General features: G+C 44.3%; 1 protein-coding gene across 4 annotated transcripts in view; it reads left to right on the forward strand.

Annotated features, from left to right (window-relative positions):
- The window catches only part of ULK1 (unc-51 like autophagy activating kinase 1), a 90,705-nt gene that overhangs the window by 19,567 nt on the left and 49,027 nt on the right, over positions 1-22,111 (forward strand). For all 4 annotated transcript variants that reach the window (XM_052690837.1, XM_052690840.1, XM_052690838.1 and 1 more), the window contains 4 exons: positions 10,865-10,897; positions 11,648-11,684; positions 18,370-18,543; positions 20,212-20,285. In XM_052690837.1, the coding sequence (XP_052546797.1) occupies positions 10,865-10,897; positions 11,648-11,684; positions 18,370-18,543; positions 20,212-20,285 (318 nt within the window). The remainder of the gene's footprint in view (positions 1-10,864; positions 10,898-11,647; positions 11,685-18,369; positions 18,544-20,211; positions 20,286-22,111) is intronic.

A 22,111-nucleotide genomic window follows, 5' to 3' on the forward strand; every position in this document is an offset into this window, starting at 1 on the left:
GCGGCGCGACGGCTGATTGGTTGGCCCGGCCGCAATGCCTGCTGGGTGTTGTAGTCTCCTTCACCTCCAGGCCCTGAGGCCTGAGGGCCGCACCGCCCCGCGCCCCTCGGCCGGGCGGGTTCCTGGAAAACGAAGAGTGTGACGGTGCTGAGAGCGGGTGGACGGGGCGGGGGGGGGATTGGGGTGATCCAACAGGGAGGACTGGACGCTGGGAACAGGATCGATTCTTGGAAATGCCCTCTGGGTGATGAGAGGCCACCTGTTCGCTACCCGCCCCCAGGCTGAGGTGAGGAGCTGGGGCGGCCCTGAGCGGAGCTCCTCGTTACGGGCTGGGCTGTTAGCAGCCAGCACCGGGCACACTGCTCTGCGGCCTGGCTGGCTTGGTTAGTCGGGTAGAATGAGGTGATGTAGGTTGTGTTGGGGGGATGTGGCACTCCAGGCTGTGAGATCCCCTCTGCTGCCTGTTGGCCTGTGACCAGACCCAGCCTGCCACAGAGTCGTGTGAGAGAAAATTACCTGTAGAGGTAATAGTGCAGTGCTGCGGAGGGCTGGCTTCTGCCCGCCTTGCCCTTCCTCTGTGGGAAAGACCATTGCTTATTCATCTTCATTCATAGCTGCTTCATTCATAGATGCATGCATGTTTACCCTTGCAGATGTCACTGTGGCAGTTGTCAGCCCTTCCCGGTAGATTTTTCTGAAGCTGTGGGGGTTTATTCTTCTATTACGACATCAAAGAGCAAAAAGGAAAAAATAGCTTCTGCGAATCTTACTGTTGCCCTGTAGCTTTGTCTGTCACTGTGTTTTGTCTTCCTTTTCTCTGCACATCCTCTCAGCAGTGACTTGAACATTTTGTCACATCTTTCTTGCATACAAGGAAATGGTTGCCTAACCCACAGTGGCTGTAAGTCACTGATTACACCCAGTGATGCTTTCGTTTACGTTTTCCTAGTTACGAGTTAACACTAAGCAGGCCTCATATAAATCAAGATTTTTGATATAATGCCAGATTTGCCTCAGACAAGCACTTGTAGAGCTGGTATTTAATACCAACAGCAGCTCACACCATTGCACACATTTAAATTTATTCTTCAATTTATAAAAAAATTGCCATGTTCCTCCTTGGCTCATAAATACTGACAAAGACCTATGACACAATATCACAAAATAAGGCACGTACAGGGGATAAATTAGTACTGATGAATGGTTCATGCACAGCAGTGCAGTGTCTGGACTTTTATAAATCCACTTGCTGGAGTCCTAAGAGCAGCACCATTATGTGAGAGCGGCTCACAAAATGAAATATGCATATTTCCATTATTATGTGCTCATATATTAATGAGAGGTGCTGTGAGTAGTTGAGGAGCCTAAAGAGAGAACCCCTGCTCAAGAAAAAGATAAACCATATTTTGTTGCACTTCTGAAAGCACTCAGTTTAGTGTCTGTACAGAGTTGTGCAGCAGTTCTTTCCTAGGCACAGGAGATGTTTGGCATAAAGGGAAAACCAGATTCTTTTCCGTTCAGGGTGTGTTAGTAGCTACTGAATAGCTGCTCACTCCTCAACTGGCTTGCAGAGGTTGGGATTTTCCAGACTGCTGCAGTTGAGAGGCGTGCAGTAATGCAGACATCAGGAAAGCAGGAGTCTTATTACTCTTTGAAGAGAGCCAGTGAATCCTTGTTCATTAAGGTGGAAATCAATGACAGCAAGGATGCAGTTATTTCCACTGTACAGGATCTTGGTTTGGAACGGGTTTCTTGCAGCGTGAACTTTAAAAGCAGTGAGGATCAGCTCAACCTTTTGTGCATGCCGACAGCGAAAGCTTGGCAGCGTGTCGTCTGCTTTATGAGTCTCACTTTTGTGTGTGGTTTTTTTTTTTTTTTAACACTGGATGTTGAATCTGAGTTTGGTTGTAAATTACTTGAGTAGTTAATAGGGTTGAATGACACTAAGGTAACTTTTGAACTTGTTGGATCCTGAAAGGACTGTGAGCTGGACTGCTTCCTCTAGCACTGTTTTCTTCCCTGTGCCCCTCTTGTACCAGGAGGCTTGGTTGAATAGGTGCCAGCTGAATACATAATGTGACTGTTGCAAAGCAGCCATAGCCCAGCTGCCCAGGGCATGCAGGAAATTTGCTGTTCCTGGATATAAATCATCCTTTGGATGTTAGAAAGCATTTTCCTATGTGAAATGGGAAGAAGGACCACTTTTCCTAGGTGTGTGTTCTGATCTGAGCTTCCTATGGCAGCTAAGCTATGGCTGATTTTGTGGCAGTATGTACATATGTGTGTGTGTATATGTGTATATATATATATATATATATATATATATATATATTATTTGTGAATCTGGTTGTAGAAAAATAGCTGTTAATATCACACAGTTTCTAATTCAGCCTTGGTTACCTGAGGGTCTGCTTTCCATAATTTTATCGAGTTGGTACACTCATCATCTAGGGATGAGCTCAGAGAAATGCTGAAATCACTCGTGCAGTAAAGACTCACCAAAAATATTTCTGCTGGGGTGACTGTATCACCTGGAGCACCTGCTGAGGAGTCAAGGACCAGGGAATTCTTGCAGTGCAGTTTTTCTTGTGCACGTGGATTCGGGCATGGGGTGGCAGAACAAGCATTCCTTGACTGAATGACTAGTTCACCTGGGCTGCTCTTTGGGGCCAAGCTCTACAAAGCTTATTTCATTGTAGCTTTCTATAAAATCCCTATAATCAATAGGATCCTGGCCTTTGGGACAGTGATATTATGCTCTCTGCTTCATCATCCTTTCCTGATGCTGCCTCTAGCTGCCAGTCCACCTCCTGTGTCCCCTGGCACTGCTTATTGAGCAGCAGTGTCCTTCGGTGTGCCCTCCAGCACTGCTCGCTCCTGCTGCAGTGCTTTGCTGATCTGCGTGCTGCCAGGTGAATCAGTGGTGCTGCAGTGACACCTTCCCCACCACCACTTGTGCCACCTCACGTGGGATCTGCTGTTCCTTGGGCATTACTCTTTGGGTGCCATGTCTCAGGAGACAAGGCTCTGCTGTGACACTGGGGATGACTAAGAAGGCACTCTTTGTCAGGCAGATCACACTCCTGAGGTCAGGCAGGCTGCCTGGATAAATCCTGCTTGAATTCCATCCCTGAGCGAGGCTGGCACGTTGCCTTGTGAGTGGGTGTGCAGCACAGGCTCTCCCGCATGCTGCCGAGCAATCCTCCTTCTGTTTGTGCTGTGGCTGAGGGTGGTGTGTCTGCTGTCCTGCTCTGTCAGCATCCCTGCATCTGCTGGAGGGTGTCACTCTTACTGAAGATTGAGTCTGCCTTAATTTAGAGCTAGAAGGGGGGAAAGGATGGAAAATCCATCTGCCCTCTGCCAGTAGTTCTGTAAGATGGCTGAGAGTTTAGTGAATCAAAACGCCTATGTTTATGGCAAGTAGAGTGTTTTACATCTTGATCTTTGTTTTATGTTACTCTAGCTGAGTACTCCACTGTGCAGGTGACAGAAACATCTAGCAAATGCTGACCACTAAATATAGACCTTAGAGGAGTCATTGAACTTTTTTTAGAGGGAGTGGCTTTGCTGCATTTCTGAAGTGATGATCCCCGTTTTACTCATCCTGTATGTAAAGCACATACCTGTGTTCCTCTCACATGATCAGGATGTCATGGGAGAGCCAGCAACCTGAAAGGTTAATAGCCTTTAGAGCTCCCGTGGAAGGCAGCATTACTCAGACTATGGTGAAGGATTAAGGAATGTTTCCCAGGAGTAATTGGAAACTGGTAGGCTGCTGTGTTCGCAGTTTGACAGCAAGGCTCTGGTAGCAGCTGAGGTGCTATTCATGCAGCTCTTCCTTAAGCTTCATCAGTGTTTCCTTTAGGAAAATTTCCTCTGGGCAAGTCCTTGTGATGGCTGAACACGTTGGGTTGGAATGGATGAAGCAAGGTGGTGGAAATTTGGAAGATGGATGGGAAGAAGTGCCTCCTAAGCATGTGGGCAGGAAGAATGCCCTGAGTGATGGCTGAGCAGGACTGAACTCAGTCTATCTGCCAACAGATAACTTCAGAGCTTCTTTTGTGCTGAGCACATGGCAGAGAGGTGCTTTAATGGTGTGAATGTGTCCTGCTTTATGGTGTGCAGGCCTTAAATGCCACCATAAATATGAAGAGGTGCTGTCGAAAAGCAGAGTGAGGATCTCAAAGCTGCCTTTGCTTTAATACTAAGGCTGCTTTGGGGGGAGGGTTGAGTGAAATAAACCAAATTCTGCATCACTGGTGGCTTAGGGCAAAAATGTTCTGTCTGGCTACAGGAACACCTGGCTTGTCTCCTAGCATCAGAATAATGGTAGGAATTAGGTCAGCAGAGCTGGCTGGCGTACTGAAGTCAACCAGACAGTACATTGCAATTGCACGGAATGAAAGATGCTGAATTTCAAGGTTTTAAGAGATCTCACTTAGCGAAGTGTTTTACATGGGCAGGCAAGGAGAGGCCTGCCAGCCCTCTGGGTATGCCTTGGTGCTGCAGGGTGCAAGGCAGAGCTGCAGTGTGCCACTCGGGAGGTTTAAGGCACATCTTTTGTTTCCTTTGTGAATGCTTTGTGATGTCGCTGCAGGCAGAGCTAACAGTTTGGTGACTTTCTCGTGGAGGCTTTTTCCTTTGTGTGACTGATAGTTATTTTCAATGTAACTGGCAATTGTAGCAAGTGTGTTAAAGTGTACTCCATTTTCATCACTTTTGAAATGCTGTAGGTTAAAGCCCTGTTTCTCTGGCTTCTGGTAACTGGATATATTTCCTCTTAATTTAAAGACTGCTTTCTGAAAGAAAACCCAGACTTTTTCTTTATGTTCCTTGTTATAATGCCTTTGTGCTGTGAGTGTATATCTGCTTTCCTAAATGGGTATGAAAAGGAAGCTAGCAAGAGCCAGCTAGTCATGCAGCAGCCATATAAAAAACAAAAATCCAGTGGGGGTTGGGCCTGTGGTTTCTACAGTTGCATAAAAAAAAATCTCCTGCAGGATATCAGATTAAGCATTTATGGGATTTGCTATTAAAAAAAATCCAAGCTGTTCCCAACTCTACTAATAGAACTGAACTCACTGATTCTAAAATCAACTTCCAGACTGAGTGGCTTTGCTTGGACTTGAACCTCCCTCAATAAGTATGCCTTGGTGAGTTTGACTCAGGCTGAAGCCTTCAGCAGTGTGTCAGACCCTTGGTCTGCAAGGTAGCAAACCTTAAATGCTCATTTTATAAAGTGGCTGTGTTATAAAAAAGAGATGAAGAAAAAATATAGAAAAGCAAATTGGATCTTCGGTATCTTATGTTCAAAACGTTGAAGTCTCTTCTCTTGCCAGCATTAGCACAGTACATTGCCGTGTGCAATGAGGCACTTGCTTTTGGTTCAAAGAAGCTTCCTGAACTCATCCTTGTTAGCAAAGATATAACTACATTTGCCATTCCATGTCACTATGTCCCAGCTTCTCAGAACTCTGCTACTTTTCCTCTGTGGTCTGTGACATGCGGTGAGGCATTCGCACTGCCCTAAGAGCCAGCCAGCCAGAGACATCAGCTGCTGCAGGTGACACAGCCCTACCCCCAGACGGTGCTGTAAGAAGTGACTGTTTCTCCGGTGTCCCAGCAGCAAAAGTCTTTAATTTGCTGTGGTGTATGCCTCTGGTCTCACCTCGAAGCTCTGCGTCTTGTTGAACCTGCCACTTCTCTCTGCTCTTGTGACATCAATCCTTGGTTTGGTTTCTGTGGTTAACATCAGATGGAGCTTGCAGCTTTGGCTTGCTGTGCTGCTTGTTCTGCAGAGACCTCGCGTGCCCCTGAAGGAGCTGTACTCTTCTGTTTGGGCTCTGCAAGTGCTGCTGTTATGTCATTCAGTGAGTGCTCTGCTTGGTGGGGCTTGGTTTGGAATCTGAAGTGATCCCTTCATGAAAGGGAGTGGTGGAGTTCCTTCAAATCTCAAAGGCTGAGCTGTCTTATAGCCATCCTACTGTTTCTATTAGCTGCCTGGCAAACTGTAACTCCACAGAAGTGACAGTACCCTGTTCATTTTTATGTGTCACGTAGTCAGACTTCAGGACTGTTGCCAGGGGATTTGACTGTATGGGAAGTATTTTCCCTCCCTTCCTGAAGCCTGTGCAGAACCAGAGGATGGGTCTCCTGCTGTTAATAACCTGCACTGAAGTATGAGTTGCCCTGAAACTTCTCTTCTGTTTCATATGCAGAAAATAGCATAGTGCCTGGAATGGAGTAGCACTGTCCCTTGCAACTTGTCGTGATACTATAGAAATCGTACCTTCAGCATGGTGCCCACAAACTTCTGTGCTGCAGAGCCTCCCTCCTGCTTGCCCTGTATGTTGGCTGGTGCTGCAAACCCTGGAACAAGCTGTTGGGTCTGTAGGAGCAGAATGTAATTGAGGGCTGTTGTAGAAGTCTTTGGGCCTCTCTGGGTCTTACTTTTGTCACTATGGGATTGGCATGAAGGAACTGGGAGCCCTTGTTCTCTTGGTAAGTCAAAGATGTGCAGATGGTACTGAGCTGGTTAGAACACTTCCCAAAGAGTAACAGCAGGCTGTATTGCTGGACTCAGATCTCCAAAACAAGCAAAAATACTGAATAGGCTGTTGCATGGTGGCATTTGTTGGTTGCTTACCATCTCCTCAGCTGTGTTTGTGTGACTGCTGCCACAGCCCAAAGCTGCTCTCTTCATTCCAGTGTGGCCCTGGCGCAAGAGGAAAGTGACCACTGCTTCCTTATTATGGAGCAGGACGTTGTTGGCTGTGCAGCTTGAATCCTAAAGCACTGTCCTAAAAAATGCTTTCGTCTGGCCTTAAAGCTTCATGTGGGCATAAGAAATTTTTTGTGGTAGTGTGCCTATGTACAGAGAGGAGAGTATACTGGAGAGAATATGAGACTGCTTGAAGTGTTCTTGAGTTCTTTACTGATAAAGTTCAGAAAGAGTGGAGAGAGGGAGCAGGGCCCAAGGACAGGAAGGCAGTAGGCTCTGAGTTATTTTTCATCTTTCTGTATGGGCTCAAGAGGCACGTGAATGTCTCCTACTTTTTTGTTTTAGATCCCTTTTGCATAGGGTGAGCATTGATGGGTGCTCCCATAACTCGAATTAATGTTCTGTTGTCTCTTATTTTGCTTCCATTCAAATAATTGTGTCAAGAGATAATCCTTGCATAGCATGAAGGTTTTCCTTTCCTCCTCAGAGATTGCTGTTGGGAGACTTTTTTTTCTCTCTTGAGAACTGCAGGTTCTGCCTGCTGAGCCCAGCTGCCATGAGAGCCACTGCCACAGCAAAAGATCTTTTCTCCAGGTGTCTCTGGTGTAGGAGGTGGTGTCTGTAAAGCCAAATTCTGTTTGTTACAGCTGATGTTCGTGACTCAGTGCTGCATTGAGAAGAGGGATGAGTAGAGCTCCTATGCCAGAAGGGCACAGCTTCATGAGAACCTGGAGGATGCAGCGTGCCTCTGTGCTGAGGTTCTGTTGCAGCAAGGGAGGGGAAGTGGCATTTAAAACAAACAAAACCCCTCAATGTTAAGCTTAGCTTTCAGTTGGTGTCAACTTTATCTTCCATTGTCCAGTTAACCCTGTGTTTTGTGTTTCCATTTGGCTGGAACAACTGGTGAGGTTTAGCACTGCTCACAGAGGTCTCTGAGGTGATTATCTTTGCTTGGCAGCTGCTGCAGGTGCTGAGAGACAGCATTAGGCAGCACATGGCAGTGATCTTCTTGGAGGTACAAAAGAGGAGCTCCACACTGAAGGGAGGCTGACCAAATTGGCACTGATGTGCTTTTCTCCAGGATGGCAACAAGAATGGTTCTGAGGACTGGAGTGCTTGCATATTCCCTCCTGTAAGCAGAAGGAGCCTTGCCAGCAAAGTGGTGTGCAGCACATGGATGTAACACACAGCAATGCTCATTTTCCAAATCCTCTTTCTGCACCCTATTCCTCCTGGAAGGGATGAGTTATGTGAGATGGAATCCATTCTTTGCAGAGTTGTTACCTCAGCATCTGTTACAAGGCTGGTTCCACGCAGATGGGTGAAAATACAGCACTATTGTGAGGGTTTTGGAGTGTTGTGTAATTAAACTTTTTTTTTTCCCCTCCCTGAACGTCTTTCTAAATTTGGTAGCAGGCTAGGAGCTGGGGTAGAGCACAGGGGAGGATTTCTGTGTTTCCTCTTGCAGCCTTTTTAAGCTGTGGAAGGAGGATGACTAAGTGTGGGTACACCCAGATGTTTCCCTTTGGACACACCTAAAGACAGGCTTTCCAAGAAGAGGATCATGCCACCTTCTATTGTGGGTGGAGAGAGAATGTAAAGGGAGACAGGATTGCTGGGCCTCAGCATCGCTAACCTCACCACACTCAGTACCTCAGTGGGGGACCTGAACAAATGCTGTCCTGAGGTGATTTCTGCTGTGTTGCTAAATGAAGTTTCTTTATTTCTTTGTCCTCCGTCAGCAGATGTGTGTTATTTGTAGACAGTAGAGCCTGTTGCCTGTTTTTACACTCAATTAAATTGTAACTTCACTTCTTGGGCCTATGCTGAAAGAACTGCAAGTCAGGCACTGATCCAGACTGATTAATTATCAGCTTGATGTCTTTGGCAGAGGCCTTTAGTGTTGTTGTTGAGTGCAGGCAGGGCACTGCTGGAGCACTGTGACGAGAGAAGTCAGGGTGTCATTTCTGTGCAGGTCCATAGGCAAGTGGCAGGGCTGGCCTTGGCTGCAGGGCTGGCAAATGGCAGTACATTGTCTGCAGCACTTCTTGGACATAAGCCTCTGCAGAAATAGAACAAACTGTGATGTTGTTCTTGTTACTGGTATGGAAATGAGTTGGGCCTTTTGATGCTTTTTAGAGAGACTAGTAGCCTGCGAAGTTTGCCTCATGGTGTTTTGTTTTTTTCCCTGCTTGTTCTCCTAATGAACAAATTGTAAGTACCATGAAGGATAAAAAAAAGGGAAGAAATAGTTTTTGCTGCTGAATCAGCTTAAGAGAAGTCTATCAGCCCATTTGAGAAAACAGAGATCTCTTTCCTTGCTTGTTTCCTTCATTAGCCACTGTAAGCTACTGGCTGAAGGCTTGTGCCAAGCATGACTTTGTTTCTAGGGCCCTTCCTGAATAAATGTTTAGTTTTTGTGGTAAAATTCCTACAGATCTGTCTGGTGAGTCTTGAAATGCTGAAGTTGCAAATATGGAAGTTGTCGCATCCCTGCTATAGGCATCTGTGAGCTGAAAGTGCTGGAGCTGCAGCGGGTGTGTGCACAGCTGGGTGCTGGCGGCTCAGTTCATGTGGTCTCTGTGCCTACAAATGGTTCTTCATGATGGAAGTAAAGCTGGAAGGAGGTGGGCTCTAGCACTGGGCTCATGGGTACCAGCAGCTAGCAAACTGTGGGAGCTGACAGTCCCTGCAAAATACCTCTACAAAATAAGCCCTCTGCAGTGTGTTTGGTGTTGAAGTTGAGTACTTGGTGTCGGTTATTCCATTCTGCACTGCTGCTGCGATACATTCTGCAGTTCGTTAATGTAGCCACAGAGAAAACCATGCTTCCGGTTCTCACTTGTGGGCATTTTTCCAAATCAAAGGAAGGCGATTTTGGTTCCCACCAGAAACAATGGGTATTGAAGACAAATTTGGTGAGGCTCATGTTGTGCATAATCAGCAAAGAATGTTCCCCAATAAGACTGGGATGGGCAAAGGGTGCTGTTGCCAGCAGACGGTTGGGGAGTTACCTCCTCTCTTATGATTCTTGTTGGGCAGTGCCTTCTTATCTCCTCACCCTTTGCTGTGAGATGAATCCACTGCAGTCACTGTTGCTGGGGAAGTTGACCAAAGCATCTCCCTTTCCTGCCTGGGTCCTTATTTAACCCCATCACTGTACACGCTGGTGACTAGAAATCAATGACTTGCTTTATGATGTGTTTGCACAGTCTTTAAATAAAGCACAGAGGAAGAATAACCAAGCTATGCAGTGTGTGCTAGTTGTTAGCTAATAACTTAGAAGATACTAGTAATAACTTCTGGATTTAGCATATGTAAGCTGTATTGCCTATTCATTTTCTAAAAAGGTAATAATAGGCTTTCCTGAGCCCTGCTGGCACTGTGCGTATTAATGGGTTAGAGGTGCTGCTGAGCTGTAGTGTCTACAGCCTGCTCAGCAAGGAGCCTCTATGAAAAGTACAGCTGTGGTATGAGGAACTGTATGCAGGCTGCAAACACTGACTTGGAAACTTGCTGTGAGCTGGGACGCTGCCCTGTGCTGAGCTGATGGTGCTGAGCTGCAGGCTGTGCTGTGCTCTTGCTCACAGCCCTGTATCACACTGCGTGCTTGGGGCTGGCCTCACAGGAAGCTGAAAGGCACGGTGTCCCTCAGAAACCTTCGCCATCTGCTCTTCCTGTTAAGCACCTTTCCTGCATGGGGATTGAAACGCAGGTCCCCAGCATGCATTGCTCTTATCTTTTTGTTCCAGACGAGGCTGCTCATGTGGGCATAGCTGCTATAGAGGTCTGTGTTAAATGTGGAAATGATTAAGGCTCTAAGATAATAGCGTGCCAGCATCTGCATTGTGTTTGGGTGTTAATCCCCACAGCCAGAGAGGAAGGTTAAGACCCAAAGCACAGTACAGGAGATCTGGTTTGTTAACAGGTGTATGCTCAGGAAGGAATAATGTGCTTCAACTGGGGAGAAGTACTCGATGCTTAGAAAGGAAGTGATCCTTCAGTAATCAATATGTAACAAAATTCCTCCAGTATCTGTTACTTAAAGAACGTTTCACCTGTTTGAAATGAAACTGAGCTGTTGTAAGGCATGTGAAATATTTTGATGCATAAATCCTTTCTTTCCATTTTCTCTTTCCCCAGGAGGTGGCAAATTCTGTCTACTTGGTTATGGAGGTGAGTGTATTTTTTTTTTTTTAATTTAACATGAGTTAAGCAGATGAGTTTATTACACATATAGGGCTTTCTGCTTAGCATCACATGTGATGCTTTGCTTATCTAATCTTCAGCTGCATACCTCTTAGAACTGGAGCAGTGTGGGGGAAGATAGCAGTCAGTGGGACATTTCATATTGCTGTTGTCAGAAGGTCATGCTGGTACAGCTTTAATCAGTTGGATGCCTTATTTCAAGGGCCAAGTAGGTGTTACTGAGTAGTAAGCACTTCAAAGATGCATGGAAAGAAAACTCTATCCACACAAAACAGCTGCAAAGCTTTTGCTAGTTTGTTTCCCTCTGCAATCTTCACTCCGAGGTCATGCTGACTTTCCATAATAATACGAAGCATGTTGTGGAGAATTTCAGTTTTCAGCTATGGCTGCTCCTGAATTTTCCTTAGCCAGCTTGCTGGTGCTCTTTCAAGTGATGACCTGTCTGCTCTATTTTGGTTTTGTCTTTCTGTGCATGTACACAGATGTATACACAAGCACACCAAAGCTAATTAATGCTGGTTTATCATTATGCAATGTAGTGTGTAAGGGAAATGTGACACAAAGGGAACCTATTGGAAAAGCTTTCTTCTACCACTTAATGAATACTTATTTTAATGTATATATGATTATTTATCACCTGTGATCCTAGTGAAGTCTCCTGAACTTGAAACCTTTTGATTTTCTTCATGTTAACTGAGCTTTCTGTTCTCCTTCCAGTACTGCAATGGTGGTGACCTGGCAGACTACCTTCACAGTGAGTAAAACAGCATGGAGCATGTCTGGTGTACTCAGAAGGAAATGCTGACTGAGAATCCATGGCAGTAAAAGCTAGTGTTGTAGTCTTTCCTATGTAGGTCAGTAGTGACTGAAGGATGTGGACTTCTCAGTCAGCAGATACCTGATTTAGTTGCAGCAGCCTTAAAGATCAGTCATGTTTTGACACTGCTGGGGACGTGGTTGGCCTCTTTCTTGATCACTGCAAAAAAGCAGTTCGTACTGAGGTCTTGCATTTCTGTAGAGTTGGATTAAAACAGGATCCCAAGAGTATATTCAGTTTTTTTCAATATCTTCCTTAGCCACACCTAGGACAGAGCACTTTCCTTATTTCACAGTATGCTGAAGGTAGTGTAGCTGGTAGTGTTGTGGGGGTGATGAAATCTTCAAGCTTCAGGATCTCTGAGGTAGTATAGCATGGATATCTGTTACTGCTGTCTCAAAGACCCTTTTGGTGAAACTGAAGTGTATCTTTGCCATTAAATTGAACAAAGTGTGCTTTCCATGTTATTCAGTTGTGCTGCAGGGACTTGCAAGGCTCAAGTTTTTTTTCAGTGCAGCCCTCTGCAGAGATACTGCATGCTGGTGTATATGAAAATTAGGTTGTACCTCAGTACAGGTGCAGGTAGGTGTAGTACAGTGTAGGGTGACCTCATGAATTCTTTGAACAGTAGGAGAATAACACATTTAACAAGTTGCTTACACTTCTGCTGGTCTATGGCTCTGCTTTTCTTATTTTAAATTAGCTTTCTTGTTTTTGCATGCTAACTAAAAGATTACTAAATAGGAGGAAATAACTTTAATCTCATTTCTTGTGTGGCTCTGGGTTATAGTTAAACAAAGTTTTGTTCATTGTTAAAATTTAAAGCTATTCAGCTGGATAATCCTTCAGGCTGCTTATTTGAGGTACACGATGCTGGGAAATGGCAGAAATTGAAGGATTAAAAGCTAAATTTACATTTGTCCTACAGCTAGTGTTGATACCCTTACAGTGATTATTTCAGGCTTGATGCTGGTATGTTGCACGCTCTGTTCATGCAGATGTGTTTGTCTGCGGATTGCAAATTTTCAGAAAGTATTAGTACTTAAGGTAAATGAAGAAACGTTCTGCTTTTCTTGTGTTTTCTTAGTTTAAGATGTGGATAAGATAGAAGTGATTTTTTTTTTTTTTTTTTTTGAAATCTGGGTTTAGTGTGCTTTTTTTACATAGATGATGGTGTTTTGCATCTGTTGGCTGTTGCTGTGCTTTAAAAGCAACGTCTTTGGGATATTGTTATGAATACCAAGTGGAAATGGCTTTGTATTTGATACCTTCTTATTTAACACAAGAAGTAAATGTTAATGATGCAGTGCTTTTCAAAGTAGTCAAACTTCAGTGTTGCCCATGTTCTGGTAAAGTTTTAGCTTTTGGTCACATGAAATGAACCTTGTTGATGTTAAAGCACTGAGTTGTGCATGCTTGTTGACAAAGCTGTGTACAAGTTAGAACACAGCTTCTAGCTGAACGGTTTCTGAAAACATGGGTTTATAGAAAAACTTCCTTCTCATACTGCTGCTTTTATGTGTGCTGTATTTTTTCTTCCTCCACCCAAAAAAGTGAAGCATTCTGTACGACCAGCTAGGCTATTAGCAAAGCTCACTTCCTCATTTATCAAATGAGAGTGCTCAGGAAAATGGTGGCTAGTCTGAGAAAGTGACAATGAATTATATTTGCAAAGTAAAACTGAGTTTTATTCCAATTTGCCTGGGATAAGGTTGGTCCTTCTATGCCCGAGTTAGTTGGAAAAAGTAACCACTAGCTCTGGGTTGTTCTTGTGCTTTGTTGTGTTTTTTTTTTTTACTTCTGAAGTATTTTATCCCAACAGCTGTGGTTGTCACTGGGAAACTGGAGGCTGTTTAGTTTTATGCTAACTCCTCAACATCTGTATGCCAGTTGCCAGTAAAGAAGAAAGCTGAGCAGGCAGAGATATCCAGAAGGAGGTGGACAGTAAAAGTCAGCAGAAACAGAGAGAGTTACTCTCATCACTAAAACAGAAATCTGGGTTTTTCAAATACTAAGGCCTGGATGCTCATCTCAGCTCTTCCATTGTGTGGCTTTCTCCATTCCAGCACTTGGAGAGGAGTTATTCCAAAGATGTGCATTTTTGCAGGCACTCAGGGTGATTTTTGATGATAATTTTCTCCTGAAAGGAAGTTCATCTTGGAAAATTCATATTTATTCCAGAGTATTTCACTGGATGAGCACAGGAGCTCATCTTTACTGAGCACTTATTGTGCTGCTTCAGTTATTTTGATAATTGCATGATTGTATTTCAATGCAGCATCTACTTTCCCATTGACTCCTCAGACGTTTTTGCTCATAGCTCCTGCAGCACTTACGCAAGCAGCACATGCAAATCCCCTGGTTCTCATTGAATGAGATGCTTGTAAGCTTCCCAATCCATTCTGCCCTCTAATTACAAGCATTAGGCAATATGGTAATTCTGTGTTGAATCAAAAGGCACTCTAATTCTCCTTGTCTTTATAACTGGACGACGTGCATATGTGCACGTTTTAATGCAGCGCGCACTTGTGTTGGATTAAACTGTCAGCCTCACCTGCTAAGATTGTACGTGTCCTACTGAGCAGAGCTTCTGTGTTGTTTAATGATTTCTCTTCTGATAGATCTTGTTCAAATGAGATCTTTCACTTAAAGCCATCACAGCTTTAAAAGAAAGGTATGTTGTGAGCTTGCAATGGTGGATCTGCAATGTATGGTAGAACTGAGAGGCATTTCAGAAGTTGCTGGTTTTGCTGTGTGAGTTCTGTGGTTATAACAGGAGATCAGAGCCAGTTGGTCTAAAATTTCTTTAAATTCTGTGAGTTGGTGTTGACAAGGACAGGCTGCTGTAGATAGTTCATAAACATGTATTCCTGACTCTTCTAAAAAGCTGCTTCTTGGAGTTCACATCTCTGGAGAGACCTTTGCATCTGAACAGGACACTTCTTGATTTGACCATGAAACATGCAAGGAGCTGTCATCTTCTAGTCTGGAGTAGCTGTGGGCAGTGCTTTGTAAGTGAGGTGTGAGGTCGTCTGTGCTGCCCCTTGCAGGTGGGCAATTAAGAATATCCATGGTGAGACTCAGTCTGCCTCATGGTAGTGCTGTGGCTCGTGCAGGAGGATCCCTCTCAGGAGTCACACTGGCCACGTGCTGGGTGAGCACAGCTGGAGGAGTTGTGGGATGGACCCCCAATAAATCTGCCTGGCCTCTGGGGAGTAAGTGTGACTGCATCAGGCCTCTGTCTGAGATACCTGTGGACCTGTAAGAGAAGTTATTTTTCCTAAATAACTTTTCCAAAATGGAAAATGTCGCATAACCATCAAGTATGCTCTGATGTTACCCCTGGATCAGCTGCCAAGGCCTGTGTGCTACAGCTTGCCTAGCAGTCCCTTGCCAGGTGGAACACGCTGCATGTCTGCACAGAGCTGCCCACAAACCACCTTTTTAGGTGGTTCCATCCTTCTCCTGCGCCTTGGGAGCTACCAGGCATGCAGGCCTTGTGCTGACCCGCAGTCGATGTTTGTTCTGATCTACTGACCTGCGAAGCAGCTGTTCCCAGGCAGTAAGCAGAGTGCCTCGTCACTGAAGTGGAGCCCATGAAAATAAACATGGGGATATTATTACTTCTCAGGAGCAGCAAAGTGAGGTTTGTGAAATACTTCTCTGCAAGAATGTGTTGCTGACCACAGGCCTCCATGGAGAAGCTCAGACTGCAGTGCAAGCTCAGTATTTTTCCAGCAGTTTGCTGGTGAGGATGAGAAATAAATTGCCCTCCTTTTTTTTTTTTTTAATTCTTCTTTTTACAGGGGCAGAAGTGCAAGTTTCCCTGTTTGAGGTGCAGTAGACAGTGGGTTGTTTTGTTCTCCATATCTGACTTGAATGAGTGTCCTATATATTCTCCCTGTGCTAATGGGAGTTGTCTACAGACCAATTTGCAGACCAATGTGTAAATGTTTCTGGCTGTCAAAAATTTTCTGGCTAATGCTGCTTCTCCTTGTTGCTGTAGAACAAGGTGACCTGATGTGAAATTAAATCTGCTAGTCTGAAGAAAATGGGAATGATGTCTGTAGGAAGAATGTGTCAAAATGAGTTATTGCCAGTACTCTGAAAAATCCAGATGCTGCAAAGTGTGAAGGGACCATGAGTCTGACCCTTCAAGCTTCCACTGTGGTGTTTTGAATCCCCGAGTTTGAAGGAATACCACTTGTACCTTTTCGCTGAACTCTCCAGAGTCTTCTGTCTGTGACAGTGACAGTTGCATTTATTTCTCTGTCCTTCAGTTGGAAATTGCTGCTGTCATTTTGTAGACTGATGGGCTGAGTATGAGATAAGGACCTTTGTTTTTCTGTGCTGTGATGTCTGCTGATGGAGTGAGGTAAAGGGTATGCCCCTGTGTCCTGATGTAGCTTACTTTGTTGCTGAGGGCAGCTTCTTAATTTCTCAGCACTGCAAAAGTCTTGAGACTTCATGCTACCAAGAATCTAGCAGATCTGTGCCCAGTTTTGCTGTGCTGCAGCATGGTGCCCTCTTTGTGCCACAGCAGGTGAACTGGAGGACTCTGCAGGCTCAGGACAAGAGCTTAAATGCCTCGTGTATCGAGAGCACAACAGTTTTGTAAGGTTAAGAGCTTCAAACAGAACTTCTCTTTTGGAGAGACTGGTAACTTAAGGCCTTATTTTATTCAGATGAATATTTTTTCCTGATCCTGGCTGAGGGATGATGGCTAGAGTTGTGTTAGTCTCACAGTCACCACATTATGTAAAAGGGAGGTGATGCCTGGAGGGATGCAGCGTGCTGCTGGAGCTGCAGGTCAGGACAAAGCTCTAAACAAAGCAGCTTCTCTGCTAGAGGCAAAGCGTACTTAGCCAGGAGTTCATAATTGCCTGCTTAATGTTAAGGACTGCCAAGTTCCACGTTTTGCTTCTTGTCTGGGAGAAAATGAGACAACCTGTCCTTTCGTAGGCCTGAGCTGAGCTGGGCAGAAGTCTCTGGAACTCCTGCTGTTCTGTGGAAGGGTGGTGATTTAACTGTTTCTGAATAGGTTTCCCTGTTGCAGTTGTTAAAGGGCAGGCAATGCTTTTCCCAGAAGATGCAAGTAGGTTTGGTAGACGTGTGTCTAAGCTGCCTCTTGATATCTTTAAAATCTCCTCAGAGAACCTCTCCTTATTGCAGAAGAGTTCTTTTTGGATTCCAGCTGAGTGCCAGTTCATGAGGGAAGAAGGCCCAGTGAGGGGAGAGAAACTCTATATACACGTGCTCTCCTGTCACATGTATGAGTCCAGGGCTGGCTGATAGCTATAGTGACATTTCAGCTCTGCTTGTGCCTCTTTCCAGAACAGCGAGCTTTGGGAGTGGTGGGAGTCTTTCTGTTCTAAACACTGTTTAACTTATCTGTGTCCCTTGCTGTTTTCCCATGTGCATATTTCAAAAGTTAGATTTTTAATTTCCTGTGTTGTGTTAAAGCTGCTTGCAACCTTATGTGTGTTTTCATAAGGATTCCTCCCTTCTAGCAGATGAAGTAGAGCAGCATTTTGAAGTTCCTGCCAGTTTGTTTTAAAGTCTTACTGGAGAGCAGCTGGAAAAACACTAATGAAGTCCCAAGTTATTTTCAGGGACCTTCTACAAAAGAAATTACTCTAAGTGGAATGGTGCTTTCTTTAAGCCTGACTTGCTTGGTGACTGATAAGGAAGCAGGCTGGTAGCACTGCTGGCCCTGTGGTTTGTTCAGCAGGCTGTTCCTGGCTTTGGCAAGAGTTTCATACCTGTGACTCTTAGAATAACAAGAGCTTAAGTCACTTCAGTTTGATCAGAAGGTCCAGCTGAGTTTTTTAATTTCTTTAATGTTTCTCAGTTCTCACACCATGTTTTTTAGGAAGCCTGCAGCTTGGGAGAGTGAAGTTCAGTTCTTCCATATTTACAGAATTTGATTATTTTTTAGATATGTTTACAAATTGGCAGGGGCCAATTGCTAGGGGTACTTTCATTAGAATTAAGGATATTACAAATACACTGGATTTGCATTGGAATTATGGTTTGTTCTAGTAGGTAGTGATGCAGGAGGGTTAGGCCTAGGCTTGGATTTGTATCCCAACGCTACTGATACCTGGTGGCCTTAATTCTTCCTACAGGCACAAATTCCAATCCTGCCTGTGTTTCCAGGTTTAAACAAAACTCTCCTCGAAGCTGTAACCTTAGGTGTCTGGTTGCTGTTGACCATAGCTCAAAGGCCTTCTAGTCATCAGGCTGCAGGCTCTGCCTGGTTGGAAGCTTCAAGTTAGCTGGCAGCTCTTGCTGAGGGAAGCCCTAAACCTCATCAAATGTCATTTTTGGGCCCAGCTCATGAGCCAGATTCAGCATCGTTTGCTGACCTGAGTTCACCGTAACCGTTAGACTCTCAAGGCTGAAAACAGCCTTGGCCACTGGATAAACTAGGAATGCAAAAAGTCTCTTTTAATGTCTGCTTTAATAATTTAGAAATAGCGTGTGGAGGAAAAAAAAGCCTTATGTGGAAGAAAAGAATGCCAAATTGTGGTTAATAGCTATAGAGTATCAATCCTCTGGGCCCTTCGGAGAACTACCATTGTAATTCTTTCATCTGTGGTTATTTTTTCCTTCTCTGTAGCTATGCGGACACTTAGTGAAGACACCATCAGGCTCTTTCTCCAGCAGATAGCAGGTGCAATGAAAATGCTGCACAGCAAAGGCATCATCCATCGGGATCTGAAACCACAGAATATCCTCCTCTCCTACGCTGGAGGCAGGAAATCAAATCCCAACAACATTCGCATAAAGATTGGTAAGACCCTGTTACAAGTGTCACCCGAGCACCTCTCAAGGGAGTTTGGTTGCAGATATGTGGCAAGCCTCAATTTCTTTTGGGAAATGTCTAGGAGGAAAAAAGGAATTTCTACGCTTTTTAATATGTTCTAATGTTTTATTACTTCCTCACTTAGTTTCTCTGCCAGAAATAGCCAAGCTCAGGTAACTTCAGGAAGCCTCCAGTCAGCAGAGCTTTCTGCTCTGTCAGGACACAGATTAATGCAAAATAAATTGAGTGAGTCTTGCTCTGTTTCCAAGCTGAACAGTACCTCCCTTTGTAAAAACAGATACCAACCTGCCCTAATAGGTTTGTAATCTCCAGGCTTACCAAGAAAAGAGCAGCTGCAGTGATTTATGTATGTCTTTTATGAGAGCTGAGAGTAAATGCTGGTGTCTCTAAGGCCTAAAACTCACTGCTCTTCTGGCTGGTTTCACAGCACAAAGGAAGTCAGGCACATCTCAAAGTCTGAATTAGAGCCAGGTTTCTCAGCTATGTCTTCAAGAAATTCTCTTTCTGCATATTTGTTAAGGAAGATGGCAAGTAGCATAGCTGGTCCTGTAGCAGGGACAAATGCTCCAGAAACTCCACTTATCCTTTGTAGGCCTCAGAAACAAGTGCTGGCTAATATCACCCACAGATATGTGGAAATCTGTCAGGTCATAGTATTGTTCACAGACTGAAGCTAACACTGATTAAATACAACTGTTTCTTGCCTGAATCCTGCAGTGTGCAGCAAGGGCTCTCATTTAGTTGAGAAATAGTGTTCAGTGGAAAAGTTTTTTAAAATCTGCTGCCAATTTGGCTATGGCTGATTGATTTTGTGAAGTGCAGAATTATCTGGGAGATGGAAGTGACTGGGAATTGTAGACACAGGAGGGCTGCATTGCTGCTCTTCAGCCTTCTTCCTACTTCCCCGAGAAACAAGTGGTCCAGGGAATAGCTAGCCATTCCAGTTAGTGACAGGTGACAGTGTAAACAGCTGTGTCAGATATCTCCTGGCTTGAAATATCTAGTAACCTTGAGAGAACCTCTTAATATCATATGATCAGATGCTGAGTAACCTGTAGATGTAATTCATATTGGTATTCCTAGCCCCTGGCTTTTCCATCTGTCAGGTGAACTAATGGTTCAGCTTTCTCCCCTCTGAAGGAACAGACTAAGACTGTTTTTCAGTAGAACAGTTCAAGAAATGTTGATGGTGGCAAGCAGTGGTTTCTGTTGGATGCTTGTTATACTTTTCAATGGAGGGTAATTTTCAGTTCTGCAAATTGAAAGCTGAGACAGCAGCAGGTGAATTGGCTAGTGTGAACTGGCACACCATCTCTGAAGTCAAGAAAATTTTAGCATCTGACATTCTGGAATGCAGGCCAGTAGATACAGAAAAGTTACTGCTGATTTCTGGAAATGGTTGAGAATTTATTCTTCTGAATGCTTTAAGCAGCTCGGTCTTTCTTTTTCTTGTGTCTGTACTGTGCAATAAGAGCATGAGTGTTACTGCTCAGGGAGAGGTATCTGTTCTGTGGTTCAGGTGGGGTACTTTACCTGCTGTGAGAACTCACAGGAACTGTGGGAATCAACAGCAAAGGTACAGGCTCTCTGGAATTGCTGTGTCTGATCTTGATCCACCTCTGTTTCTTTTCGTAGCTGACTTTGGATTTGCCCGTTACCTGCAGAATAATATGATGGCAGCAACTTTATGTGGTTCACCAATGTACATGGTAAGTGTGCTTGCTTACAAATTTTTCTGTATTGCTTGTCTCCCCAGAAACAAAACTTCATTTTTTCATTAGTTTTCCCACCTCTGAAAGTGGTTTTTTATTTACTTGTCTAAAAAAAACCCCAAAACCAAAAAACAAATAAACAAACATCTGTTAGGCAGGGATACTTCTGAGTTCTAGCTGCTGGTAGTGCCTGACAACAGATGCCTGTGTTGTTGTCTAACTTTCAGGTGAGCTGTTCATAAGTAAAACTAAACAAAGCAGAACATTCATTTCTCTCTGCTCCCAAAAACTGCGTCTCCCAGGGATGAGCAGAGCCCCTCTGCTGAAGGCACTGGGCAATGAAATGTAATTCCTCTGCTGCAAGCGAAGCAACAACAGCGATGAGTGAGGGCCAGGATGATATTTCACACATCTGGCTGTATTTCAAGTGTTGCTTCCTTGTTGAAGAACCTCAGTAAATCATTGCTTCAGCAGGCCTTTTTGAGGCTGTGGTTCCACAAGCCCACTGTCACTCTTAATCTTGCAGTTGTTTTTGAGAAAGCTAGAATGCTGAGGAATGAGGAAGGTCCCAGTGTAACAGTAGTTTTGTAAAATACCTGCTGATCTTTGCTCTTCAGTCTTGTGAAATCTTCTCAGTCCTATGAACGTATTTAGACACAGATATTGCCTTTCTTGCTAACTTACAGCAAAGTATGTTTTGTACTCAGGGAATTGATGTAAAATGGAGCCTATCTGCTTCTGTTTGCAGTGTGTTTCACTTGCTCTCTCTCACTGCTCTAACCACCCTATGCACACTGACTCTTCCACCAAACCAACTACTTCAAGGGTGGCTCCTTAGGTTGAGAAACAGATGAGTTTAAAAAACAAAGTGCTCCCTTCCTCTTCCTTCGCGTGTTTTAGTCTAGAACCTGGATATGAGGAGGTGATCTGTTGTTTATGTTCATGGAAGCAGTCAGGACCTCAATGTTGCATAAAGTCTGTGAAATTAAAAATGATAAAAGCAGGCTAGAAATATCAGAGCCAGCCATGTGATAGTTCTGGTGGCTGTGGGTGCCTGAGCTCAAAGTAGAGAGCTGTAATAGATCAGTTTAGGCTAAAGTTTTTAGAAGTGTTCTGGGGACCATAGGCACGTTGTCATGCTTTTAAGTCTGAACCCTTTAGGCAAAGAGTCAGGCTGGACTGTGCTGCGCTGCACAGAGGGAGTGTGTTTGGTAGTCTGTTCCACAGCACAAACTTGAGCAAAACAGACTTCCTCCCTTTCTCTTTCTTTGAAGTCTGATGTTTATTTGAACTATGCTATATGTGAAGATGATGTCATTTTTTTTTTCTCCTAGGAGAGTTTCCTGAAATGTCTATTTTTAGTAATACTTCTTTCTGAGTCTCCTGTGAAAGTAAATTAAAATGTCTGGCTTTTAAGGCCTGGAAGAAATTACCAATGACCTCTTGCTTGCTATTTTTTATTTTTATTTTTTTAATTTCAAGACCTCTGGACAGGGAATCTCAGAATGCTTCATGTTGCTGTTCTCCAATTACTGATAGATAGGTTTGAGGGAAGGTCAGCAGGGAGGATGAAACTGAAATTCAGGGGATATTTGAAGCCTGTCTTTATTGCTATTGTGGATTGTGTGCATTAGCTGGGAACATCTGCAGGAAGGCAAGCCCCTGTTCCCTCCTAGCCCATCACTGCTCTTTTCATTTTGCTTCTTTACAAAGAAGGGCACGTTAACCACAGCACGCTTTGTGGCTGAATGCTGATATGATCCATGTCACGTGAGGCTTGAAACCCTCATCTGCGGTTCTTGTCCTCTGGCTTTGCTTGGTGT

Source organism: Tympanuchus pallidicinctus, unplaced genomic scaffold (genome assembly GCF_026119805.1).
Source record: "Tympanuchus pallidicinctus isolate F22 unplaced genomic scaffold, pur_lepc_1.0 scaffold28, whole genome shotgun sequence".
NCBI classification, from domain to species: Eukaryota; Metazoa; Chordata; class Aves; order Galliformes; family Phasianidae; genus Tympanuchus; species Tympanuchus pallidicinctus.